General features: G+C 45.9%; 3 protein-coding genes across 5 annotated transcripts in view; all 3 read right to left on the bottom strand.

The window, feature by feature from the left end:
• Positions 1–15,110, bottom strand: part of LOC308580515 (uncharacterized protein) — a 43,635-nt gene extending 28,525 nt beyond the window's left edge. The window contains exon 1 of the mRNA XM_081182249.1: positions 15,104–15,110. The gene's annotated coding sequence lies outside the window, so the exon portion shown is untranslated. The remainder of the gene's footprint in view (positions 1–15,103) is intronic.
• The window catches only part of LOC308580918 (uncharacterized protein), a 161,170-nt gene that overhangs the window by 37,080 nt on the left and 97,040 nt on the right, over positions 1–27,050 (bottom strand). Inside the window, exon 2 of one of the 3 annotated variants that reach the window (XM_081183219.1) lies at positions 26,140–26,347. The exons of the other annotated variants lie outside the window; for them this stretch is intronic. The gene's annotated coding sequence lies outside the window, so the exon portion shown is untranslated. The remainder of the gene's footprint in view (positions 1–26,139; positions 26,348–27,050) is intronic. 3 annotated transcript variants of the gene reach the window in all.
• The window catches only part of LOC308580897 (uncharacterized protein), a 56,163-nt gene continuing 37,956 nt past the window's right edge, over positions 8,844–27,050 (bottom strand). The window contains exon 2 of the mRNA XM_081183180.1: positions 8,844–10,882. Within this exon, the coding sequence (XP_081039306.1) occupies positions 9,651–10,882 (1,232 nt within the window). The 3' untranslated portion in view covers positions 8,844–9,650. The remainder of the gene's footprint in view (positions 10,883–27,050) is intronic.

Here is a 27,050-nt window from a genome sequence, read left to right on the forward strand (position 1 = left end):
TATCGTGATAACTCATCAGCTAACAGTTGCAATGTTCTCACCAGCTAAACCTCACAATATGAGCTGCTAAACGTTGCCATGTTATCAGCAGCTAAAGATTGCAATCAGGGTGGATACAATCAATGATTTTTTTAAAAAAATTAAAATCGGATTTTTTTATTTAAATCAGATTTTTTTTTAATCAGAATTAAAAATAAAATAAAATGCTTTTAGAGGAAAAAGTCTATCTAAAGATAGTTTTATATTTAATTACATTATAGTCCAAAGGCTATTCATCAGGAAATAAGGATTTGTTTTTAATTATCTAGCATGAGGCTTTATATGGAATATTTAATTTTTGGGGTAAATGAATTCCATTAATCCATTCACAATGTCATGCTCTTCCAGAGGTTTTTGTAAGATTATTTGGGGAAGTTTTTCTAAAGAGACGATATTGTCACAGATGCTTGTTTTTGCCATTCTCAAAAGTGTGAATTTGTGTATCTGCAGAGATAACATGCCTTTTCTTCACAGGAAAAATGTTATAAAACAAACATACAGAGTTGACGGAAAACCTTAATCCCATTGTTCCAATGCAGAATTATATACACAGAATCAACCCCTTAAATTCTAAGTTCTAAGAGGTTCAATGAACAGATGGTTTGCAGTGGAAGAGATCTGTACAAGTAGCTAAGTGTGAAGCAGTAAAAATGAAAGTGCAACCTTGTGAGCAGAATACTCCACACATCTTGGGGTCTTTGTGTAATAATTGTGCAACTCAGACTTGAGGCAAGCGCTGAAGGCCTTTCAGGGATGGCAACCTCTTCCCAATCCCACTGGGTTCCAACAACTTCACTAACACTTAACTGTACAGAATAGGCACCTGAATGCAGAAGCCAATCCAAAGGGGTGGCTGGAAGTGGAGGTGGTGAAATGCTTAAGTTCTGAGTTTTTCATGTGTGCTAAAACTCAGTCTGCTTGGTTGTTTTTTTACTCCTCAATGCCTTCTTTGCCTCAGTCTTCTCCGATAAAGAAAACAATGCCCGACCTGAAGAATTGGGAGCAAATGATTCAGCAGAGGAAACACAGCCCAGAATAACTAAGGAGATAGTACAAGAATACTTGGCTAGTTTAGATGTATTCAAGTCTCCAGGGCCAGATGAACTGCATCCAAGAGTATTAAAAGAACTGGCAGATGTGATCTCAGAACCACTGGCAGTCATCTTTGAGAATTCCTGGAGAACAGGCGAAGTCCCGGCAGACTGGAGGAGGGCAAATGTTGTCCCTATTTTCAAAAAGGGGGAAAGAGAGGACCCAAATAATTACCGCCCAGTCAGTCTGACATCAATACCAGGGAAGATTCTGGAGCAGATCATTAAGCAAACAGTCTGTGAGCACCTAGAAAGGAATGCTGTGATCACCAATAGTCAGCATGGATTTCTGAAAAATAAGTCATGTCAGACTAACCTGATCTCGTTTTTTGACAGAATTACAAGCCTGGTAGATGAAGGGAACGCAGTGGATATAGCCTACCTTGATTTCAGCAAGGCATTTGACAAGGTGCCCCATGATATTCTTGTAAAGAAGCTGGTAAAATGTGGTCTTGACTATGCTACCACTCAGTGGATTTGTAACTGGCTGACTGACCGAACCCAAAGGGTGCTCATCAATGGTTCCTCTTCATCCTGGAGAAGAGTGACTAGTGGGGTGCCACAGGGTTCTGTCTTGGGCCCGGTCTTGTTCAACATATTTATCAACGACTTGGATGATGGACTCAAGGGCATCCTGATCAAATTTGCAGATGACACCAAACTGGGAGGGGTGGCTAACAAGTAGCTGAGTGTGAAGCAGTAAAAATGAAAGTGCAACCTTCTGAGCAGAATACTCCACACATCTTGGGGTCTTTGTGTAATAATTGTGCAAGTCAGACTTGAGGCAAGCGCTGAAGGCTCTTCAGGGCTGGCAACCTCTTCCCAATCCCACTGGGTTCCAACAACTTCACTAACACTTAACTGTACAGAATAGGCACCTGGATGCAGAAGCCAATCCAAAGGGGTGGCTGGAAGTGGAGGTGGTGAAATCCACAAGTTCTGAGTTTTTCATGTGTGCTAAAACTCAGTCTGCTTGGTTGTTTTTTTATTAAAAAAATATTTTTACCAACATGCTATATTATTGTTTTAGTTAAATAAATTGTTTAAGTTGTAATTAAGGAAATGATTATTTTTCTCCTTCCAATAAATTACAGCAGAACTGTTGTCCAAATATAGACAGTTAACTTATTAAACCTCAGAATAATTTCATAATTATCTGTCTGTGTATTTCTAATAGTGTAACCAAATCAGAAATTTTTGATTTAAATAGAATCATACTGACTAGTGATTTACCGTAAATTGTGATTGAAATCTATTTGATTTATATCAAATTCACCCTGATTGCAATCTACCACAATGTCTGAAATGAGGCTGGAACTATACAGAGGCGAACAGGACAATGTCCTGGCAGCTGCTACTACTTAGGGGTCTGAAACGGATAAATGGAAATATTATCAATCATCACACACTCAGTTTCATCAGCAGGGAAGCCAAGATGCATCCTAGCAGGACTTTTGGGTTTGGGCTAGGCTATAATTGGTGGTATTCAGGACAAATCAAAGTATGGAGATGAGTCCTAGTGAATGCAGATAACCTGGTAGTGTCATCAGGGAAGGGGGGAGAAGGGGGGTCAGGGGTGCTGGAAGGGGAGGGGTCTGTGTCGAGGCTCCTCCCCCTTCCTTTAACCCTTCCCTGGACTCCCTCTCTCTGTTTCCCCAGCCAGGTGCCCCACGACCCCAGGGAGAATGGGGGGCCTCAGCCCCACCCCCAGCCCTGCTTGGGGTCCTCATTCCCCTTCTCGCCAAGGCCTCCGGGGGGGGGCAGGGCAGGTGAGCATCTCTCGGCCCCCCAGGAAAGAGAAAGGGGAGTCTGGCGGTGCTGCTGCTGCCCAGGAGATCTTGCCAGGCCAGCCCTGCAGGTCTTGGGTCCCCCCTTCCCCCCTGGGTCGGGGCCTGGATCGGGGCCCCTGTCGACGGGCCCCAGGGAGGGCGCTCTCCTTACGGGGGGGTCTCTTCGTCCTCCTCCCCCCTTATCCCCCCCTCTATTCCCCCCCATTCTCTCCCTCTTTACCTCTTCGTCCTCCGCCTTCCTGGCTCCGGATTAGTCCGCTCTCCTTGTCTGCAAGAGAAAGGGCGGGGGGGGGGCGACGGGGGGAGGGGGGGCTCTTCAGCGACGCCCCTCCTCCTTTCCCTGTCTGGCCACTTCCGGCGCGTTTCGCAGCGCCACTTCCGGCTCCTTTTCCGACGCGCGTGTCCCTAGAGCTACATTCACAGAGCAGCCCCTCCCTGTGTTGGGATGGGAAGAGGACGGGGCGGCGCTGCCTCTGAGGGCTCCATGGGGGCCTGGCCCCCCTCCTTCCTCCTCCCCACAGCAGGGGGCGAGATGGCTGCGGGGGGGCATCATATCTGGGGGGGACCTGGGTTTGCGGGGAGAGAAGGACGTGGTTTTCAATCTGCAAACAGGGAGGTTGGGAGGGGGGAGGCTGAGTGAGAAGTAGGGAAGGGCTGCCCCTCCCCCTGTGGGTCAGGAGAGTGGGGGAGGGGCTGAGCCCGGGAAGCCCGGGGGGGTCCCCCCCCGCCCAGGGGGGTCCTCTGTGAAGCCCAGAGATGGACCCAGCCTCGGGGGGGGGGGGAAGAGACATGGGGCTGCCTGAGAGAGAAGGGGCGCTTCCTTTCCTCTCCCCCCTCCTCCCCCCAGGCTCGCCTGCGCCCAGAGACCCCCTTGGCCCGGCAGGGAGAGGGTGGGCTCCCCTTCCGCCATGAGAGGAGTGCCATGGGGTTGAGGGGGGGGAGAGAGAGACCCCTTTCTGCCCCCCTCCCAAGAGGGTCCCCGTCGTGTCTCTGAGGGGCGAGAGAGGAGGAGCCCCTCCCCCCGCTGCTTCTTCCCCTCAACGACTTTTCCCGCCTTTTCCCAACTTCCCGCCCTTCGGGATCTGAGCCTCGCCTCAGTTTCAGGCGCCGAGGAGGCAGATTCCCCGGGATCCCTGCTTTCTGAGTGGATTTCTGCTCATTCGCCCTGATTTCTGCTCATATATCTGGCTTTAGGAGCTTCTATAGAAAGAAGGCTGTATAAAACCCCCCTCACCACCTCCTGCATCCCATACAGTATGTAAAAGTCTGATTTCTTCCCATTTGCTGTGTATAATTCTTCCTCCAGGACTCTTCTTCCTTCCTGCCAGTGTCACTTCCCAACTCATAATTCTTCCCTCACTGTCCTTAAATAGCTGCTTGGGGTCTAGTTTGGGGCCTGCATAAAGAACCTCCTCTCTTTTTTCCTTTTAGCTGTAGGTATAAATTCACAGCCCAAAGCCTTATTGATACACAATTTTCCATCTTATGCCTGCTTACTCGGGAGTAAGTCCTACTCTGTTCCCATGTGCGGAGCCAGCAGTTCAGGCAGTTCTGCTGGCAGGAGGCCAAGGTGTTGTGTATTGAGTCAAAGGATTTTATATCTGTATTATTATTGTCTGTATTTGCATTAGGGTAAAGTAACTGCCTTTTGGTTCCAGAGGGTACAGCTACTATTGGTTCATTTAAGCTGCTGTATTTGGATCCTCTGTCTTATTGGTTCCCTCCAAAAGGCAGGACTGTGATTGCCTGATATTGTTCCCTCCAAAATGTATCCTTTCTTGCTAGTTCCCTGTCCCTATAAATGTAGCTTTCCTCTCCCCAGTCTTTAGTCTTGTTGCTTTAATAAAGAAGTGTTACTAGAGAACTGTCTCCAGCATATTATGTCAAGAGAGCTGAAATCACAAACCCCACGTCACAACACAAAGGACCCAGAGTGGTTTGCAACCAGGTGGTTTCCAAATGCTGCCCTTTTTGATACGTTTCCATTTATTCTTTTGCGTGGGGGCTGGCCAGATTGAAAACCCCCCACCCCATTCAAAAGAAAGACTAGCAAAAGATTTCAAAGGCGGAATTTCCAAAAGATGGCACTTTGTCCTGAATTTAAGACAAGTCAATCGAAAAATCATGGGCTTTTTTGGCGTTTATTTGGGCCTTGTTTTTTAAAAAAAGCTCTACAGTTTTGGGGTTGTCCTGGTTTTTACTTTTATAGCTCAGTTGGTAGAGCATATGAGACTCTGAATCTATGGGTCGGGGGTTTGAGCCCCACTTTGGGCAAAATATTCCTGCATTGCTGGGGGCTGGACTAGATGACCCTCGTGGTCCCTTCCAACTCTGCAATTCTAGGATTCTACCATGTGTAGAGGAAGGATCGCCCTCTTGTGGGCAGTGGAGGAATGATGTAATGTTGGTTGGTGGGAACTGTTCTTGAGTGTTGCCTTGTCACTCACATGCAACACCACAACAGTCCTGTGAAAGGAAGGGGGGAGCATTTCTGCAGGCTGGTGTCCATCCATCCAGCTGCCCAGGCCCCAGCACCTCCCCCTAACAGTGAAGGGTCCCAGTCTGGAAATCCCCCCTTCCTGCTGGAGATGAGGCAGTGAGGGACTCCAGACAGACAGAGGCGTCCTTGCTCTGGAATTCCCTTGCCAGCAGGGAGACTTCAAAAGCCCCCCCCATGCCCCCCCTTCTCTCATTCAGTACGGAGACTTTTCATCTTGTGGTTGGGTCATTTTAAATCCAGTTTTTCTCTCTTTTAATACTGTTGTTGGTTTCCTTGTTTAAATTATTCCGTTCACGACTGATATTTCACATAGCCTTTGTGAATGCAAAGCAATTGTGGCTCTTATGATCCCTGCAGGGTATTAAGTGTTGTTCTAACCTCCCTATTGCAGGTGGAAAGAGGAATGTGGGGCCTGCTTATAATATCTTAGGGTGGCAGGATTAAGATTTGGGACTGGGACTTTCAGATTCAGAGCCACTTTACGCATGAGATTTCTTCCAACTATTGGAGGAAAGTATGTCTGAGGTTTATGACAGAAATATAATTATTATGGGTGAATTTAATGGAGTAGTATCACTGGACTATGACAGATCACTGAGGGAAAGTGTCTCAGAAGAAGGCAAAATACCAAATACTTTTTTGATATGGTTACAACAATGGATCTACTAGATCAGGGGCCAGCAGACTTTTTCAGCAGGGGGCCGGTCCACTGTCCCTCAGACCTTGTTGGGGGCCGGACTATATTTTGGGGGGAATTGAGCAATTTTGTTGTTTTTCCCCAAAAAAATTTTTAGTTTTTACAATATCAACGACAAACAAAAACCAAACAAAACATAACAAACATAAATCATAACCTTATTGAAAAATAAGTTATTTACTTTGTAAAATCGACAAGCGGCAGCTGCAGCCATTGCAACAAACCGCCTGAACGCCATGGAAGAAAGGAGGAGGGAGGGGGTGACGAAGAAAGCGCGTGAGGAAGCGGCACGGAGAAGGGGTGCAGAAAAGGAAGGAAGGATGGACTGAGGGAGAGGGAGGAGGAGCAGGAGGAAAACGCAGCCGGCAGCCAGCGTCACCCCCCCTCCCAGCGCCACCCTTCTGAGGCAGGCAGGCGGGTGAGCCGACTCCCCCCATTCATGGCACCTGGTGTGGGACAAGATTGCTCGTCCCTGAGGAGAAAAGCGCCGCCGTGTGAGGGAGAGGGAAAGAACGTGCGTGCTGGCAATCCACGTGGCGATTCCCGGACCGTCCGCAGGCCGGATCCAGAAGGCAATTGGGCCTGATCCGGCCCACAGGCCTTAGTTTGCCAACCCAGATGCTTGGAGATTCAGACCCCCATTAGAACAAGAGTAAACATGTTCTTCTGATTCAAAGGATTCTGCGGGAAGAAGAAACATGATCTGGATATTGAAGGAACTGCCTACAGGATTAAAGACTAGAGAGATCCAGCCAAGAACTATATCAGATCAAAACTCAACATGGATGATAATGAGGGGTGAAAAGAGTTCATTGCATAGATGGAGACTAAATAAGGGTTTATTTGAAAAACACTGAATTACAACATATTCCAATTACGTTAAAGTATCAAAAGATGTTAAAAAGCATTTGGAAATATGGGGGCTTTTAAAATGCTGGGGGACGGCAGCGAAGGATTCGCTGCCGCCTGCCAGCATTTTAAGATCGCCCGGGACAGCGGAGAAGTCTCCGCTGTCCCGGGAAGGCAGGCAGGGGGGGGGAGAGCAAAGACTTTCACCCCCCGCTGGCCTTCTGAAAAGGTCCAGGACCTCTTCTGTTTGTTTTTTAAAAAATAATATTTTATTAAGTTTAACAATAAAAAGCAACCACAAAAAAGATAGAAAAACAATAAGCACAAAAAAATATAAAACATACAGAATTTCACAATACAATACAGAATACACAATACAAAAGTACAAACATTTAACCTAACAAAAGAAAAAAAATAAAATCAATATACACACAAACAGATAAAACACATATCACTCTTTTCTATTTTCTTATCTTTAGTACCTTATTTTCCCCGACTTCCTCACACCTCCCTTTTTTGTATCCCTTTTTCGCAGTTAATTCAGCAAATTCATATCCTATTACTTTATCTTTACTTATATTAAATTCCAAATTTATAATTTCTAAATTTTATCATCTTGTTACTAGAGCCCCTTCATTTCATTTCAATGTCCTCAGCATTCATACATTTTGCAATATTTCTGTAAGTAGATTTTAAATTTCATCCAATCTTCTTCCACCGACTCTTCTCCCTGGTCTCGGATTCTGCCAGTCATCTCTGCCATTTCCATGTAATCAATTACTTGCATCTGCCATTCTTCCAAGGTGGGTAGGTCTTGTATCTTCCAATGCTTTGTGATGAGTATTCTTGCTGCTGCTGTAGCATACATAAAGAAAGTTCTATCCTTCTTTGACACCAATTGGCCAACTATACCCAGGAGAAAGGCCTCTGGTTTCTTCATGAAAGTGCATCTAAGTACCTTTTTCATTTCATTATAAATCATTTCCCAGAAAGCCTTAATCCTCGGGCACGTCCACCAAAGGTGAAAGAATGTGCCTTCAATTTCTTTACATTTCCAACATTTGTTGTCGGGCAAATGATAAATTTTTGCTAGCTTGACTGGGGTCATGTACCACCTGTACATCATTTTCATAATATTCTCTCTCAAGGCATTACATGCCGTAAATTTAATCCCAGTGGTCCACAACTGCTCCCAGTCAGCAAACATAATATTATGTCCTATATCTTGTGCCCATTTAATCATAGCAGATTTTACCGTTTCTTCCTCAGTACTCTATTTCAACAGCAAATTATACATTCTTGATAATATCTTAGCATTGGGTTCTAACAATTCTGTTTCCAACTTTGATTTTCCCACCTGGAAACCAATTTTTTATCCTGATTATAAACCTCTCTTATTTGAAAGTAGTGTAACCAGTCTCGCACCTTCCCTTTAAGCTTCTCATAACTCTGCAATTTCAGCTTGTCACCTCTTCTGAAGGCCGGCGGTGGGCGAAAGTCTTTGCTCCCCCCCCCCGCCTGCCTTCAAAAGCCATCGGGATAGCGGAGAAATGCGCTGCGCTTCTCCGCTATCCCGGGAAGGCAGGCGGTCGGGAGCAAAGACTTTTGCCCCCCGCCGGCCTTCAGAAGAGGTCCAGGACCTCTTCTGAAGGCCGTGGTGGGCGAAAGTCTTTGCTCCCGACCGCCAGCATTTTAAAAGAGGTCCCCGGAGATTTCCCTATGGGCTTTCTTATTGCGAAGCAAGCCCATAGGGAAATTCGTCTGGCGAAGTACCTCGAAAAACGGAAAACCCTTTCGTCTTGCGAGTTTTCCGTCTTGCGAGGCATTCGTCTTGCGAGGTACCACTGTAAATGATACCAACAATAAATAATACAAGCTTCTTTAACAAATGGCAAAGATATATTTCAGGATTACTCTGGCAGGGGGGAAACACCAAGAACAAAGTATAAAATTTGATAGATACTAAAAATAGAGGTGGCTACGCACTGCTAGATTTTCTACTATGAAGCAGCCTCTTTGTGTTGGTTAAAAGAATGGATATTGTTGGACAACAGACAATTGATGGATACCCAGTGGAATCTCGGTTGTGGAACGCTTCGGAAGTTGAATGTTTGGGGCTTTCAAACGCCAACAACCGGGAAGTGAACCGGGAAGCAATTTGTAAATAAAATTATATACAGTGGTACCTCAGGTTAAGTACTTATTTCATTCCGGAGGTCCGTTCTTAACCTGAAACTGTTCTTAACCTGAAGCACCACTTTAGCTAATGGGGCCTCCTGCTGCCGCTGCACCGCCGGAGTACAATTTCTTTTCTCATCCTGAAGCAAAGTTCTTAGCCTGAAGCACTATTTCTGGGTTAGTGGAGTCTTTAACCTGAAGTGTATGTAACCTGAAGCATATGTAACCCGAAGTACCACTGTATGAATAAAATTATCTATATATAAAGCAATTGAAACACTTCCCACACTCCTTCCATTCAATCCATTTATGATTTTCTGTTTGTGGATTGTAGGGTTTCAACTCTTAAAGCTTTTCCTCCTTGCGAGTCCATTGATGTTTTCTAAGAACATCAGGAATGAAGCTCTATGTACACTCCATATACGTAAGTGGTTTTCCCTTTTTCAGTTCGCTGAGGTTTGCTAAGGTTTCCACTTCTATTGAAGCTCTTTCCACACTCCATACAATTATTTGCTTGTCCCCGAGTGAGTCTGTTGATGTCTTCTAACATTTCCAACATTGGTGAAGCCCTTTCCACACTTCTTACATTTAAATGGTTTCTCCCCTGTGTGAGTCCATTGATGTTGTCTAAGTGTTCCACTGTGATTGAAGCTCTTTCCGCACTCAGTGCATTTAAATGGTTTCTCCCCAGTGTGAATTTGGTGATGTAAATTCAGGTTTCCACTCCGAGTGAAGCTCTTTCCACATTCCATGCATTTGAATGGTTTCTCCCCTGAGTGAGTCCATTGATGTCTTCTTACTGCTCCACTACAAGTGAAGCTCTTTCCACACTCCATGCACTTAAAAGGTTTCTCCCCTGTGTGAGTCCGTTGATGTTTTCTTACTGCTCCACTACAACTGAAGCTCTTTCCACAATCCATACATTTATATGGTTTTTCCCCTGTGTGAGTTCGATGATGAATTCTAAGTGTTCTACTAACAGTGAAGCTCTTATCACACAGCATACATTCAAATGGTTTTTCCCCAGTGTGAGTTTTATGATGAATATTCAGTCTTCTATTCGTACTGAAACTCTTTCCACACTCCAAACATTTAAATGGTTTCTCCCCTGTGTGAATCCGTTGATGGATTCTAAGGCTTCTCCTCTGACTGAAGCTCTTTACACATTCCATGCATTTGAATGGTTTCTCGCCCGTGTGTGTCTGTTGATGTTTTCTAAATGTTCCACCATCGGTGAAGTTCTTTCCACACTCCATACATTTATATGGTTTTTCCCCTGTGTGGGTTCGTTGATGGTTTCTAAGGTGTCCAATCTGACTGAAGCTCTTTCCACACTCGTAACATTTATATGGTTTCTCCCCCGTGTGAGTCCGTTGATGGATTCTAAGGCTTCCCTTCTGACTGAAGCTCTTTCCACACTCGTAACATTTATATGGTTTCTCCCCTGTGTGAGTGTGTTTATGTATACGAAGGTTTGAACTCCAACCAAAGCTTTTTCCACATTCCATGCATTTAAATGGTTTCTCTCCTGTGTGAGTCCGTTGATGTTTTCCAAGTGTTCCACTGTCAGTGAAGCTCTTCCCACACTCCATACTTTCAAACTGTTTCTCCTCTCTCTTTTCACATTCCATGAATTTATATGGTTTCTTCGTTATTCCCATTTGACATGGCCCTCCAGAATTTTGACTGCCTTCTCCATTGCCTTCTTTCAACAGGGAGGAGCGGGGGGAAAGGAAACCTAGGAAGAGAACAAAGGAATATTACACACATCAATTACCTGCTCTTATTTTAACATCTTGTACAATCTCTCCTGTCTTCCATATGTTCCAAGCTTTTAGCATAGGCAAATGAAATAATGTACCGTATTTTCCGCTCCATAGGACGCACCTGACCATAGGGCGCACCTAGTTTTTAGAGGAGGAAAATACGGGAAAAAATATTCTGAATCAAATGTTGCACTAAACTATTTAAAGCAGCAAAGCGGGTGGCACCTGTCCGCTTTGCTGCTTTAAATCGAGCCTCAGAGGAGGGTAGGAAGGGGAACCATGGCTTATCTAAGCCCAGTTAATAATGCTAAGCCTGATTTATGGCCATCGAGATTAGCCTGGCCGTCTCAGTGGAAATCTGGGGAGGCTGGGGTGGACTTTCAGTGGTCAAAGTGCGGTTGTGTCTTCCTGCCCGGCATCTATTTCCTGCCCTCTTTTCCCCCTGCACCCCCGCACCCTGCTTCGAGGGAAGGAAGCAGAGCCATGGATCCTCTGCTCGCAACTGCAGTGGATTCCCTCCACTTTGAAGCAGGAAAGTGGGAGAGGAGCTGCTTACACAAGTGTAAGCTGCTCCCCTCCCACTTTCCTGCTTCAAAGCAGTCACAGAGGGAATCCGCTGCAGCCTCGAGCAGCGGAGGATCCATGGTCCCCTTCCTTCCTTCCCTCCTCCATAGTTGCTTTGAAGCAGGAAAGTGGGAGAGGAGCTGCTTACACGAGTGTAAGCTGCTCCCCTCCCACTTTCCTGCTTCAAAGCAGTCACGGAGGAGGGAATCCTCTGCAGCCGCCAGCAGCGGAGGATCCATGGTCCCCTTCCTTCCCTCCTCCGTAGTTGCTTTGAAGCAGGAAAGTGGGAGAGGAGCCGCTTACATGAGTGTAAGCGGCTCCCCTCCCACTTTCCTGCTTCAAAGCAATCACGGAGGAGGGAATCTGCTGCAGCTTCCCCCACCTCCCGCAGAAGCCGCACACTCTTTAAAGGGCTGCGCGGCTTCTCCTGGCTTTTTTGGGAGGTGGGGGGATTCCCCCAGCTCGTAGAAAAGCCTGCAGGAGCCGCGCCGCTCTTGGGGGCTTTTCCCCGAGGAGGGAGAAGGGACTATGCGGCCAGTCAGTCCCTTCTCCCTCCTGGGGAAAAGCCCGCAAGAGCGCACAAAGCTTGTGTGCGGCTCTTGGGGGCTTTCCCCGCCTGCCTCCCCCCTGCATTCACTCCATAGGACGCACTCACATTTTCCCTTGGTTTTTAGGAGGGAAAAACTGTGTCCTATGGTGCGAAAAATACAGTAAAATAATGGTAATGCATCATCAGCCTTTCCTAACCCTTAATTAAGCATTAATGAAGCAGAATTATCTTAGAATACGGTTGAACTGTGCTGTTTACGTTTTATAAAAAGTGGTTTCTCACAGGAAAGGGAGCTGCTCTATGTTCCATGAACCTGGCCAATATTCCTCAGGGTCCTAAGTTCATCATGAAGTTCTTCATCCTCTGCACTATAGTCCTCCACCCCTTGGGCCACATTTTGTCCCCTTTGACCTCTAGATCTTTATTTATCACCTGTACAGTCCCTTTGGCCTCAGGTGGTGCATAGTGACCATTTCTGGAGACCCATATATAAGTCTAGTGACAAGGCTTGGTGCTTGTGGTTGGTTGAAGGAGTGCTCAGTTGGAGAATGTTCTTGGGGTTGGACCTCCATCTCTCAGCCTTGCATTATTGAATGGAGAGAGCTGGAGATGCAGAAGGAAAGCAGCTGGAGCCTGACCGCTGGGAAGGCCAGATTGAGACACCCACCCCAATTATGATTTATACTAATTATATGCCGCCATGTCTCGCACCCGCCTCCTGACACTGGCTTATCTTAGCGGAGATTCCCTGTCCAGGCCTCTCTCACTGTTCTTCCTCCTCTGCCCTGGGTGGCCAAGGGCTTCTGGATATTCTAGCTCTGCTCCAACTGGGAATTATTTAGTAAATTGTTATACTTCTCTTCATATGAAGATCACAAGATAAAAATATGAGAGACACTGAAATAGGTGAGTATTAAAGGTTAATAATACCCATTGTGGGAAAGAAAAGAAAGAAGATGAAACCTGTGGTGTGTCCTCCTGAATGTAATATAACAACAACAACAACAACAACAACAAAAAGTGTAAAGAAGAGACCAATCTTCAGATCAGTTTCATATTCCCTGGCTGTATTTCTCTGCCATGATTGTGACTCAGAATCTTAGGCACACTTTTTTCTAGAATATCAAATGGATCTCTTTGAAATGGGAGTCAGACATTCTTGGGATTTCATCCAGACATTCCTTTAGTGTGGGCAGCAGCAGCAGCGGAGGAAGGAAGGAATTAACTTTGGGGGCAAATAATTTCCTTCAGAAGGTCTTCCCCAGCAGCCAGCAGGGTTGATAAACTGCTCAGTGTGGACACCTTGGATTTATAGTGTTAGGGTCTGGATACCAATCACAATCCCTTGGCAATGTCTCAAGAACCCTTAAGATCCAGTTCCACCAACTCCCAAGTAACACTGAGCCCTAGAGGAACCTTCTATGCTGAGTTGAGGCATCTCTGGCCCTCCAGACGTGGTTGGACTCAAAGGACCACCTGCCCAAGCAAGGATGGCCCATGGCCAGGGAGGATGGGAGTCTTATCTGGGGGGACACACTTTCCCCTTCTTCCCCCTCCTCTGAAAACGCTTTCATTTCTCCTTTCTCCGTGATCTCCAACATCTTCCTGATACAGTCCAACCAACTGCACACATTCCCAAATCATCCGGCACCACTGACTTCCCGAGGCGGCTGCATTGTGTCTGGGACACTGGCAATGGGACAGCTCCTTCCACTGGATGAGAGGATAGAGGGTTAAATCAGGGCTGGCAAAATGGGACTCCGCTCCCTCCCCTCCTTGCATCTGCTGCCTGAGGGGACTGCCTCAGTTTCCCTAGTGGGGGAGCAGGCCCAGAGAACATCCTTCTCTCTTCCCCCAAAATACAGGAAACACGACAAAGAAGGCCTTGGAGTGTCACCGTGGAACATAACAACAACAACAACAACAGGTTGTAAGTCCCTTTGGACTGCCCTGGGCAAGAGAAAGAGACTAATAGGTTTAATAAAAATAAAGGGGGGGGGGACACAGGAACCCATAGCAATCTTCCCCATCCCTTAAATCCCACAGATTTAAGAGAACTGATATAGTGAGAATAATAGAAACCTGGTGGATGGAGAGGAGGAGTTGGGCGCAGGTGTCTCTGGGGGGGGGGGAGCCCTTTAGATGCTTCTGCACAGAAACCCAGGCATGAGGGAGAGACTGGAGTTGCCAAGAGCGAAGCCTCAAAGGGGGGGGGATAATAAAGGGGGCTTCCTTCCTTTCCTCTCCCCCCCCATGGTTGGACTCGCTCTAACAGCCCCCAGCGCCCCCTGCAGCTCCTGATCTGGGACTTAAGGCAGGGCAAGGACTGAGCTTCAGGGGAGGAGAGGGTGGCTGGATCGGGGCTCCTGCTCAGGGATCTCTCCCTGGTCTACGCGGAGTCAAGGCAGATTCCTGGGCAGGAGGGAGAAGTCAAGGCAGGCGGCCCCCCAGTCCCTCTCTCTTTCTCCAAGATGGCTTTGATCCCTCCCCAGGGATGATGCTTCCCTTCCTCCCTCCGCCCCCCCGGGTCCCCTTTCCCCAAAGGCCCCCCTGGCCGGCTCAGCCTTCCTGCCAAATCTCTCCCCATCCCAGGAGGGAGAGGGGGGGGTCTCCATCCAGGCCTCTCTCGCCCCCATTAACCCTTCCATGGACTCCCCAGTCTCCCCCCAAAGGGGACCCACCAAGCCAGGATGGCGGCGCCCCAGGGATTCCTGCCGGGGGGGAGCCGGAACTGGGGCCTGGGTTCAAGTCCCAGCCCGGGGGGGGGCTCCCATTTCCTTCCCGGGGGGGGGCGGCTGAGCATCTCCTCTCCCCCCTCCCCTGCTCGCTCTGCTATTCCCATTTCCTTCCCCGCAAGACAAAGGGCTGGGGGTCTCCAAGGAGGCGCCCCCTCGGGGGGAGGAGCTCCTTTCTCCAAAACCAGCCCCTCCCCCGCTCGCCGGATCCCCAGATCCGCCCCAGATTTCACCCCCCCCGCCCCAAATCCTGCCCCCCCCTTCCCAGCTGCCCTGTTTGCAGATTCAGGGGGAGGAAAAGCGCCTCCTTCTCCCCCCCCCCAATATATAGATATATTTCGCACCTCTTTCCCCTCCTACTCTGCAGAGCTGCTCCTCTTCCGGGAAGGTGGATCAGGCCCCTCCCCTCCCCCCTTGGCCCCTCCCTTCCTGCCTCTCTAGGAAGCGGAGCTCACTGACGGGGGGGGGAGGAATGAGTGGCCCCTCCCTCCCCGAAGACACAAATTCTCCTCCTCCCAAACCAGCTCCGTTTTCCTGTTTCTCTCCTGAGAAAGTCCCGGGTTCGATCCCCGGAGGCGGCAGGGAAGGAGACCCCCCCCCACCTGGGAAAAAGTCCTCTGGGGCAGGAAGGTGATACCCCCCCCTTTTAATCCCTTGCCGGGAGAGGCAGGGGGGGGGAGGCAGGGGGTCCCCGTTACAACAGCCCCGCAAAGCAGACCGGAGTTGCTGCGCCCTTTGGGGACTCGGAGCAGTAACTTAGGACCACCCTAAATGCTGCTCTCCCTCGCCATTATATATATATATATAGATATAGATCCGCTGCTTTTGTGTGAGCTGCTCGCAGGACAGCTTTGGTTCAAAGGCAAGATGGAAATGCAAAGGTTTTCCCCATTCGTAGCAAAGAGCTCTTCCGCCGCCCCTCCTCTCCAGATCCAGGGCTCCCCCCTTCCTCTCCCCCTTTGAAGACAGAGCCAGAGCATCGCCCCCTCTCCTGGGAGTCTCTTCCCCTGCCAAACAGCTCTTGCTGGCAAAGGTTTCGTCAGAATCCCCTTTCTTGCAGCTTGAGGCCATGGGTTCGAGTCCTACCCTACAGCCTAGAATAATCTTTCTTTGTTGCTGCATCACCCTGCGGACTTAGGTTAAGCTAGTGGTCCACCAAGACCCCTGGATCCTTCTCACATGTACTGCTAGTCAGGCAGGTGTCCCCCATCCTCTATTTGTGCAGGTGGGTCTTCCTGCCTAAGTGCAGGACCTGACATTTGTCCCTGTTGAAGTTCATTCTGTTACTCATTCTGTCATGCAAGGACGTGACCCAGCGGAGCTGCTATTCCGGTTACAGGAAATCTCAGGGGAGCATCAATAGCGCAAGTTGCACTCCTCCCGAGTGGTGCATCTATGGCTGGGCAGGATCTGTCCCGCCTCAGACTGCAGGGGAGGCAGCTGGCAGGATGGACTGCTCCCCAGTGCACTCCTTCTCCCAAGGGAGGAGGGTCCTGGCTGGACATCTCCTCCCCCCTGACTTGGTCTGCTTCCCCAAGTGGTGGAATCCATGTGTCCCAGAAAAGAGGGTCTTCCTTGCAGGCTGAAGTGGTGCAGTCCAGATACAGGCTAAACCCCTGGGAGATGTGGAGGAGGTAGAGACTTTGGGCCTCTCCCTCCCTTCCCCACCCCTTTGAGAGCACACCAGGCCTCACTTGTGAAGGATGGGTTCAGCCATTCCTGGAAAGAGCCCTGAAAACTGGCCACGCCAGGTCCACATGCCCCTATGACCTTCAAAGGAGGCTTCCTCTTGGCTGCCTCAATGCTCAGAGGTGGCTCCTGCCTCCAGGCAGCTTGTGGATTTGTAGAAAGTTGACCCTTAAGTCTGGGACCTGCACACTATAGACATCCACAGGGTTTCTCCCCTAGGTGTGTTATCTTGGGGATAATGTGATAGGAGCTTCCAGTGAAGCATTTAACACACACTTAGGCCACCTCCCTATTGCATCGAGGTCTCTCTGGCACTGCCCACTCTCTGCTCTGCCACCTTCCCCCTTCATGCAAGATTCGCAGCTAGGAGGCCAGTCCTTCCTGTCTGGCCGGATTGGAAGGTGAGTGAAGGGAAGCCTTTGTTGGAAAACGCTCTGGCCTACCTGCAGTCCCCCTTCCGGATCTCCCTCCGAGCGTCCTCCGGTGAGCATAGCTCTGGAAAAGGCATCCCCTTCTCCAGCGACATAAACCATCTTGATTTGTGCACACTAGCCTTCTGGCTTAACACAGCAGAAGAAAGAAGCATCCTAGTTCTAAACTACTATTTATTTACATAACATTTACATACATATGCATAATGGCATCCATTCTCATCAGCTCCAACAACAAAACAGAACGACATAAAAGTGACAGCAGTTTCACAGTCTCACACCGGAAGAGAGATAAGACAGTCTTCCTTTCTCACGCTCCACTCAGACAGCCGTGTGAAATATATAACAAACATAAAATCAGCATTGGGGAGCCTGAAATCCTAACAGCCTTTGTTCTTTCTCTATACATGCACTACATTGTTTTATGATGTGGCAATCCTTCACTCAAGAAAGAAAAATAATTCCTAATGGAAAATAATTATTAATGGATGGTAATTAGTAATGGAAAGCTGGAAGTCAGCCCTAGCTGTGGTTTAGTCGTTTAGTCGTGTCCGCCTCTTCGTGACCCCCTGGACCAGAGAACGCCAGGCCCTCCTGTCTTCCACTGCCTCCCGCACTTTAGTCAAACTCATGCTGGTAGCTTCGAGAACATTGTCCAATTATGGTGCTGGAGTTTAATTCAAAAGCATCAATTCTTCAGCAATCAACCTTCTTTACGGTCCACCTCTCACTTCCATACATCACTACTGGGAAAGGGCAAAATGCCAATGAAAGATGGGAGAGTCGATTGCACAGCAAGAATCAAGTTCATAGAATCATAGAATCATAGAATCATAGAGTTGGAAGAGACCACAAGGGCCATCGAGTCCAACCACAAGGGCCATCGAGTGGGGTTGGGGTGGGGAATACCGGAAATAATAGATTACAACATGAAGGGAAACACCAACCTTAAAAGATATTCCACACAGAAAGTTACAAGATATAAACCCCTCTGGCAAATTGAAAGATATGGAATAGCTAAATACGAACCAAGTGGCTACGTCAGTGGCTGCGAAGATTAAGGAGCAACATTGGAACTGAACTATTTGAATTAAAAAAGAATGGAAGCAGGAGAAGGAACAACAACAGCATCTCCCCAAGACCACAACATGGGAAGTCATCAAAAAATGCTTAATTTGGAATAGAATAATTGGCTTTTTTAATTGTATTATGAATTGGTATTGTATTAATGGGGCTTATATTGGATTATTATTAATAAAAAAACTAATAAAATTATTATAATAACAATATATGAGGTTTTGAATATTAACAGTACGTATAAGACGCTTCTACTCTTTTTGTGTCTTTTATTATTATTAATAAAAAATACATTGGGTATACAATATTCAATAATATACATATTCAATAATAACATATTCAGCTCAACCATATGTACAATTCTATATACCTTAACACTCCTCCCTCCACAAGGTTTATTTAACTTTTAACATTTTAATTGCCCCAAATTGTTCAAACCTACCCAAATAATTCAGTATCTTCTCAAACCAATCCTCCTCTTTCTCACTGACTTTAAGCCCTTTCAGTCTATGTATAAGATGCTTTTCGTCTTTTGGTGTCTTTGTTGTTCCATCAATGTGAGTTATGATGCTGTTCCTATAATACTAATCCCACCAACCCTGCTCCCAAACTACCACCACAACTCCTAACACCAACATTTCCAACTCTCTCCACTGTAGCAGGAACCCCCCCCCACCCCAGTCATTCTGTTTGTACAAACTTCACACACACACACACACACACACACACACACACACACACACTGCATACGCCACATTTCTGTTATAAAATCATAGAAAATCAACCATACATCAGATTGCACTGTTCCATTTTTATTTTACTCCATATGACAAGAACTATCAAAGGGGGGTGACTTGGTCCTAGTCAGCCATAATCCCTTCACCTTCTCAGCACATCCACTGGAGCCCTGCCCAGATGATCCCAGACAGAAGGCAATCAAGATCACAAAGAACTTGCATATGGGAGTGGATTCAGCATGGACTGAAACAAAGGACAATGATCAGATCTTCCCTCTGGGGGCAGGAAACTGCCAACTCCCCTTTGTCTCCTGGAAGTGACTCATGGGAGGGGGAAAGGAGGAACCAGCCAGGTGACAGGACACTCAGGTTACCACCACCAACTCCTCCCTCAACCCCTCCTTTCTGTAATGTATGCATGATGTTTCTGGGGGTGGGCTTGACCTAGAGGAGGGGAATTTCAAAAGTTATTATAAGACCTGGCACTATTTTTCTGGGTCTTTTCTGGGAACACCCTGATGCATCAGCTCAATAAAGGCCAAGCCTACAGGCTGCTCTTTTGCTCCAGGTTATCCTGGTTGGTGTCTTTGTTTTGTCCAAGGGAGCCCTCGGATTTTTCCGGTAACAGTTTTGGTGACCATGCTCAGGCACACTTGGTTCTCCTGCAAATGTGAGGAGGGAGATAGAGGGGATCTGGCACCACTGGGCAACCTTAGCCCAGGGATCCTTCTTCCTCTCCCTGCCTCCTCTTTGCGGGCGGTAATCAATCATCACCAAAAGCCCAACCAGGGGGAGCAAAGGCAAGGTCAAGCCGGCTAATGGGAAAGGATCCCGGGATCCGCGGGGGACATCTTCGAACGTGAGTATGGTTTGAAGTAAATACATTGGGAGGGGGGTGGGAAAGTAACGTCCCCACGACAGCCAGACTTTCCTTCTTTCATTTCTGACGTTACCCTTTGGAGTCGGCCGGGAACGTTTTCAACTCTCCTCTTTTCTCCCCCGATTTTCCCTTTCGGAAAGTGGCCAGGAAATCGCGGAACTTTTCTGTCAGACGTTACCTCTCGGAGTCGTCTAGGGATGTCTAAAACTTTTCCTTTTCTCCCCCGTTTTCCGTCTTGGAATTGAGTCCGGGAAAGCGTGGCTCGTTTACTGTTTCTCTGACGTCTTCCCTCGGAGTCGTCCGGTGGCGTCTTTTCAAAAGTATTTTAACGCAAGGTCATTTGCTTCCTTTCAAACCTTGGTTGTTTTCTCGGACCCCGATCTGGCACTGCATTGCGCAGGTGTTCAGTAGGGGAATCCAAACTTAGTCTCAAAGGCTAGGCAGGAGGCTGTCGTGGATGGTAGAGGGGGAAATTGGGGCCCCACTCTAGGATTAGTCTTGTAAACAGCGCTGAGGTAAAGGAATTCCGTGCAGAGAGACCCGTGGTTTGAGTTTCCGGGCAGAGGGACCCGTGGTTTGAGTTTCTGGGCAGAGGGACCCGTGGTTTGTTTCAGGTTCAGGTTTGAGATTTCCAGAAATTAATTCGTGGTTTATAGATAAGTAGGAATTGTGTTAGTCAAGGGTACTTTGAGTACTGAAAGGATCTTTTATCTGTCCCCCCTTTCTTTCCCATTGCCCCTCCTCCCTTGTGTGTGTGTTTCCACTCTTTCTGTCTTTAGCATATTTCGTTAACGGGGGGGAAAAGGCTCAATAATAACATATGAGAGAATGGGAGCTCACTAAACACCCTAGCTGGACTCCTCCTGGCAACAAAGCTTCCATGAAGCCTTTTTGCCCCAGAGAGGATTCTAATATGCCCCTCCACCTTGCCATCTCCAATTGGGGAAAAATAAAATAAAGGGGCAAAATGGTCTTTCAAGTACAAAGTACGAGACCGTTGTAACTTTTAGTGGGTGGCTTAGGCTCACCACCTGGAACCCAGGGCACAGCGGCCACCTCAGGGATCCTTCAACAAAATCAGGGTGTGAACCCTTAGGGAGAGCTGAACACATCAAATTTGTGTTGTTAAACTATAACCTAAAGCTAGAACCATAGTGGGTGGGTTCTTATTTAACTTATATGCAGAACTTATATGCAGAACTTATATGCAGAACTTATATGCAGAATTCATCATGCGAAAGGCTGGGCTGGATGAATCCCAAACCGGAATTAAGATTGCCGGAAGAAATATCAACAACCTCAGATATGCAGATGACACAACCTCATATATGCAGATGACACAACCTTGATGGCAGAAAGTGAAGAGGAATTAAATAACCTTTTAATGAGGGTGAAAGAGGAGAGCGCAAAATATGGTCTGAAGCTCAACATCAAAAAAACGAAGATCATGGCCACTGGGCCCATCACCTCCTGGCAAATAGAAGGGGAAGAAATGGAGGCAGTGAGAGATTTTACCTTCTTGGGCTCCATGATCAGTGCAGATGGTGACAGCAGTCACGAAATTAAAAGACGCCTGATCCTTGGGAGAAAGGCGATGGCAAACCTAGACAACATCTTAAAAAGCAGAGACATCACCTTGCCAACAAAGGTCCGTATAGTAAAAGCCATGGTTTTCCCAGTAGTGATGTATGGAAGTGAGAGCTGGACCATAAAGAAGGCTGATCGCCGAAGAATTGATGCTTTTGAATTATGGTGCTGGAGGAGACTCTTGAGAGTCCCATGGACGGCAAGAAGATCAAACCTCTCCATTCTGAAGGAAATCAGCCCTGAGTGCTCACTGGAAGGACAGATCGTGAAGCTGAGGCTCCAATACTTTGGCCACCTCATGAGAAGAGAAGACTCCCTGGAAAAGACCCTGATGTTGGGAAAGATGGAGGGCACAAGGAGAAGGGGACGACAGAGAATGAGATGGTTGGATGGTGTTCTTGAAGCTACCAGCATGAGTTTGATCAAACTGTGGGAGGCAGTGGAGGACAGAAGTGCCTGGCGTGCTCTAGTCCATGGGGTCACAAAGAGTCGGACACGACTAAACGACTAAACAACAACAACAAAGCTAGAACATGAAACCGTAAACTTAATGGTGCTCAGAAGGCAGTAGATATAATAACAGCCCAGCCTGAGAGCCCACGCATTAGAGATCTTAGTTTCTCTGAACAAAGAATAATAAATAAATAAGGAAAATGAATAAGAGATGTACTCAAAGATTTAGAAATATTTCAAGGGTTTGTATTTACATTGGCCTCGGCATCCACAGACTGTTCTTAAATGCACATAGTTTTTAAATTGCAAGCTTGCTTCAAAAATTTTAAATCTAAGGAAGCCATGTTGGGCCTTATCAATCTTAAACAAGACAAAATGGAGAATGAAGTGTGCAAATGTTTGTTATTTGAGAGGCTCTAAAAGAGAGTTTTCCTCCCAAGTGGTAAAATCCTGTATACGTGCTACTTGTGTTCTGAAAGGAGGATTACCCCACCTCCTTCCTCTAGTTTAAGTGAGGAGGGTGATTTTAAGTCTAATGGTAAATGATGTTTTGTTGTAACTTTTGAGTTTGTGAGTACACCTGTGTTCCAGTCTATTTTGGAATGTGAAGTTAACCTAATGTTTCTGCTGCAAAAGCCTAGTTGAGCACAATTGCTCTCTCAAGCTAAAATGCAGTGTATGTATTTTATTAAGCATATGCCTATGAAAGTATGGTGTTCCTTCTAAGAAAAATATCTGAGTCCAGTTTTAACTTTGATTTGGTTGGACAGAAGAGTTATTGTAAGGCTCCTGATATCAGTCTCTATAAGACTTCCTGGCCTCTTTTCTCAGAAAATGCCCCCCCCCCGTTTCATTCTATCTGTTTCAGTTTTTTTCTGCCTTCTTACTTCTGTGCCAGGTAAATTTACTCCCGAGTAAGCTTCCTTTAAAGGAAACTGCAAAGAGGGGGGAACAATCTTTCCAAAGGTACCCTGCATCTCACTTTCCTATTCACTTTTGTGTTCCCTTTAAATCAAATCTATAGCTGTTTTAACTATGCTTAATAAAAGATCCTCTCCCTATCTTAGAAAAAAACTGTTCACTTCAATCTTCCTTTAAATATCATTTCACTAGGAACTTGCATTCTTTAGTCTAAGGAAGCAAACTCACTCAAACTATCTCAAGATCTGCTAAAAGGGTTCTGAGTAAAGTTGGGTACTTTTATTTTCCTCTTCCTTAGTACATGATAGGAGCATAGATGTTTCCTTTCCCAGTTGTAAATCTGTACTTAAATGTGTATGTCTCTTTGATAGTACAAATCTTGCTGTGAGATCTTGCTGTGAACCCTATATTTTGGAGGATTGGACTAGATGACCCCAGGGTCTCTTTCAACTCTCCCAATTTGTGGCTGTGTGGAAGGAACATGTGTCTGCAAGCCTTGGAGGGTAATTCTTAAATTCTGGTGTGGTGATGGAGTTGAAATTCAGCCTAGCTTTGCTCTTTAGTTTTAAAAGGTGAGAGGTGAAGCTGGGATGTTTTGAAGCACAACTGGTAATATCAAGCATTTGAGTGATTACAGTGTTTATCATTAAAACTATGAATTCTGACTCTCTGGCCATTTTCCCCCATATATAAGGGCGTGGCATTGTTCCGCGAATAGCCAGAGGGATATTAGCCCTTTCCTGTACATAAAGGAAGCAGTCCCTTTTGCTTGGGCTACAATTGCTAACTTTATTGAATACTTTAATTGCTCAGTTTCTCTTTTTTGTTTAAAAAATCTAACCCTATTTTTAAAATCTACTCCATACCCTTCCCTTCCCTTATTCAAATGGTAATTTAGCCAAAGGATGCAACATTTTCAATAGTATAAAAGGTTTGCTGAGACATGAACTCTGCACATACACAGAGGCTAGATCAGTCAAAAAAAAAAGAGAGAAAGAGAGAGAGAGGAAAGGGGGGAACTGTAGGGTGGAGAGAGGAGGTTTTGAGAGCTTCACCTGCAGGGAGAAACTTATCCAAATTTCCTTATGTAAAAAAACTTGGAACCATTGAGGGAAATCATCCTTAATGTGTCTTTGCTCCAGGGGCTACGTAAGACAAAAGGGTTAAAAAAAAAAACTAGCCCATCAAAAGTCAAGAGCTTTCCAGGTTCAAAATCTTAACATGCCAAATTCTTTTCACAGGTAAATATCAAAGCATTCCCCCCCCATGGGAATTTTAGGAACAGCATTTCCTGACAGGCTTCTCACATTAAATAATTTCCCCTTTTAACAGGATATGTGAATCCCGATAACAAAGTGTTTGTCCCTTCCCCCCCCCCCAGCAACTTTCTTTCTGTTCTGTGAAACAAGTCTGAATTCCTGCTATATTAGTGACTTCCATCTCTTTGTGGCTTTGACACTTTTTAAGTTACAAATAATCTGTTTTCATTTATTTAATCCGTTTTTCCATGATGTCTATGAAGTTAATCGAAGCACAACCAAACATTGTTTGTGGAATGGTACTTGTTTACCTTTGGCCTGAGCATCTCTTATTAATTCTGTCATTTTGGCTAGTTCAAGGTACTTGCACAACTTTAAATTGCCATTCATTTTTTTCTTGGTATTAAGTCCTTTCCCAGTATTTTGCTATTAACATTCTAGCCGATGTTGTCACATCAAGAAACACTCTTTTATTTTCATTGTTACTTCAGATTTCTTAAAATTGTGTGTCTTAGCATTTATTTATTTTTCGTTCCTCATAAGTCATTGTGTGTGTGTGTGTTTCATTATTATTTTAACCTTGTATTTTTTTACAGTTCTCTTTCTTTCCAAAGTGAAGGAAAGCAAACGAACTAAGCAGATAATAACAGTAATTATATGGAAACATGATAATAATATTGAAAGGAATAAAATGCTTATTCCACTAAGATTTTTATTATTTGCAGCTTCCCACGGAAACTGAAGGACATCCTTTTTTGCCTTTCGCCCCTTCCCTTTTCTAACTCTGTCCCCAAAACCCTGCCCCTTACAGGATATCACTTCTACAGATGTGTTACTACAGATCCAATGAAAAGCTTCGCCACCACAAGACTATTACCTGCAGCAGCAACAACAACAGACACCAAAGTTTTCAAAGTGGCCACAGCAATTTCTTTCAAAGGGGAAGTGGGGCTGACAAAGGGGGGTGGAGTTGAATTGCAAGGACATCTTCTCACTTTGAACCTCAAGACTGTGCTCCAGGATTCAAAAGATGCATACATAAATATCCCAATTGTCTCAAGATATGCAACTGATATTTAATTAGTTTGTTTTGTATTATGTGTTATTACGTAGGAATGTTGAAATGTGTCTGACAGTGTGTTATTTCCACAAATGGGGGGGGGGGCTATTTTTCTGTGTTTTATGTTTAATGTCTTATTCCTTACAACCCAGTGGAGGATTCTCATACATTTTATGCCTTTTAACAGACCAGGCTACTATGTAGTCCAATGTTTAGAATTAGATAAATTTATAACCACATTTCGTTGTTCCACCTGGCACTCTGCCAACTTCCCTACCCATTTTAAAATGTGCTAAAACTCACTTAACCAAAGAGAAGCTGATAAGATACATGAAGGTGCATATGCTTTAGTTTAGCAGGAATAATCCCTTATAGAGTTAAATTGACTTATTTGGACAAGTGCCCTATTAACAGATTGGTTTGAAAAGTTGAGAACCATGGGGCAAGAAAAATTCAAATTGGACTCAGTTTGAATTGGGCAAGTGTATCCAGGCTGCAATTAGCTTTTTGGTCCTTAATGTGCAAGTGAGCAACTTCCCATGACTGCAAGACCAAAGCCTATAATAATAAAATCCCATAGAATGGCCAAGGCAAAGACATTTCTCTCATGAAGTGCCCAAACCTGTGACAGCTGTGGTGAGTGCCAGGCAACATGGTTGATATGAAAGCCCTAAGTGGATTCACCAGGGATTGCCACTCCTGTGACACCAGGCCCGTGTGAGACCACAGAAGAGCTACCTTTACACCTGAGAACACAAAAAATGGCGGGGGACAAAGCAAATTGCATTTTTCAGTCATTAGTGGACCTTCCTGCTAAATGTAAAGCATACGCCACTATTGAGAAAATATTTCTTCCAAGGTACTAGAATGCCACAAGTAACTGAGCAACAAAATATTAATTTTACATGATATCCTATGTCCAACTATGTGCACTGTTACACCATTATATTTCTATGCAAATATCCTTAAAGTAGCATGATATCCAAGTCCCTTTCAGGTTCACATGGACACACACATCTGGGACGGAGAATAGCAGGTTAATATTTACCACCTTAAATTGTGCGGAGAAAAGGATTGCAAAGTAGCCACCTTTGCAATCTTATCTCCGAAGGGGGGAACTGTAACAGGAACCCCCCCACACCCCAATCATTCTGTTTGTACAAACTTCACACACACACACACACACTCACACACTGCATACGCCACATTTGTTATAAATTCATAGAAAATCAACCATACATCGGATTGCACTGTTCCATTTTTATTTTACTCCATATGACAAGAACTATCAAAGGGGGGGTGGCTTAGTCCTGGTCAGCCATAATCCCTTCACCATCCCAGCACATCCACAGGAGCCCTGCCCAGTTGCTATGCCAACCCTGATGATCCCAGACAGAAGACCATCAAGATCACAAAGAACTTGCATATGGGAGTGGATTCAGTATGGACTGAAACAAAGGACAATGATCAGATCTTCCCTCTGGGGGCAGGAAACTGCCAACTCCCCTTTGTCTCCTGGAAGTGACTCATGGGAGGGGGAAAGGAGGAACCAGCCAGGTGACAGGACACTCAGGTTACCACCACCAACTCCTCCTTCAACCCCTCCTTTCTGTAATGTATGCATGATGTTTCTGGGGGTAGGCTTGACCTAGAGGAGGGGAATTTCAAAAGTTTTTATAAGACCTAGCACACTATTTTTCTGGGTCTTTTCCTCTCTCCTGCAAGTGAGGGGAACACCCTGATGCATCAGCTCAATAAAGGCCAAGCCTACAGGCTGCTGTTTTGCTCCAAGTTATCCTGGTTGGTGTCTTTGTTTTGTCCAAGGGAGCCCTCGGATTTTTCCGGTAACACCACCAAGGCCCCAAAATCAGCTGGCTCTCAGCCCATCATCACTCACCCCAGCACTCCAGATTCTCCCCCTCCCTATTTAACATTATATTATATCTGCTATTATACTTGTGAGACATGACCTTCATTTCTTTAAAGACCTGTCTATACAACTTTATATACAAATACCAGAACTTCACATGCACTCCATGCATTTAAGACTGATTTCCCATTATCTGAGTTCATTGATGGGAAGGAAAGTGAACTCTGAGAGAAATACGTCAAACACTCCATACATCTAAATGTTTTCTTCTCCCCTTTGAGAATCTGTAGAGGTTTCTTAAGCATCCCATTCTAACTGATGCACCGC

The sequence above is a fragment of the Podarcis bocagei genome, assembly GCF_964188305.1.
Source record: "Podarcis bocagei genome assembly, chromosome: 2".
In the NCBI taxonomy this organism is placed as follows: domain Eukaryota; kingdom Metazoa; phylum Chordata; class Lepidosauria; order Squamata; family Lacertidae; genus Podarcis; species Podarcis bocagei.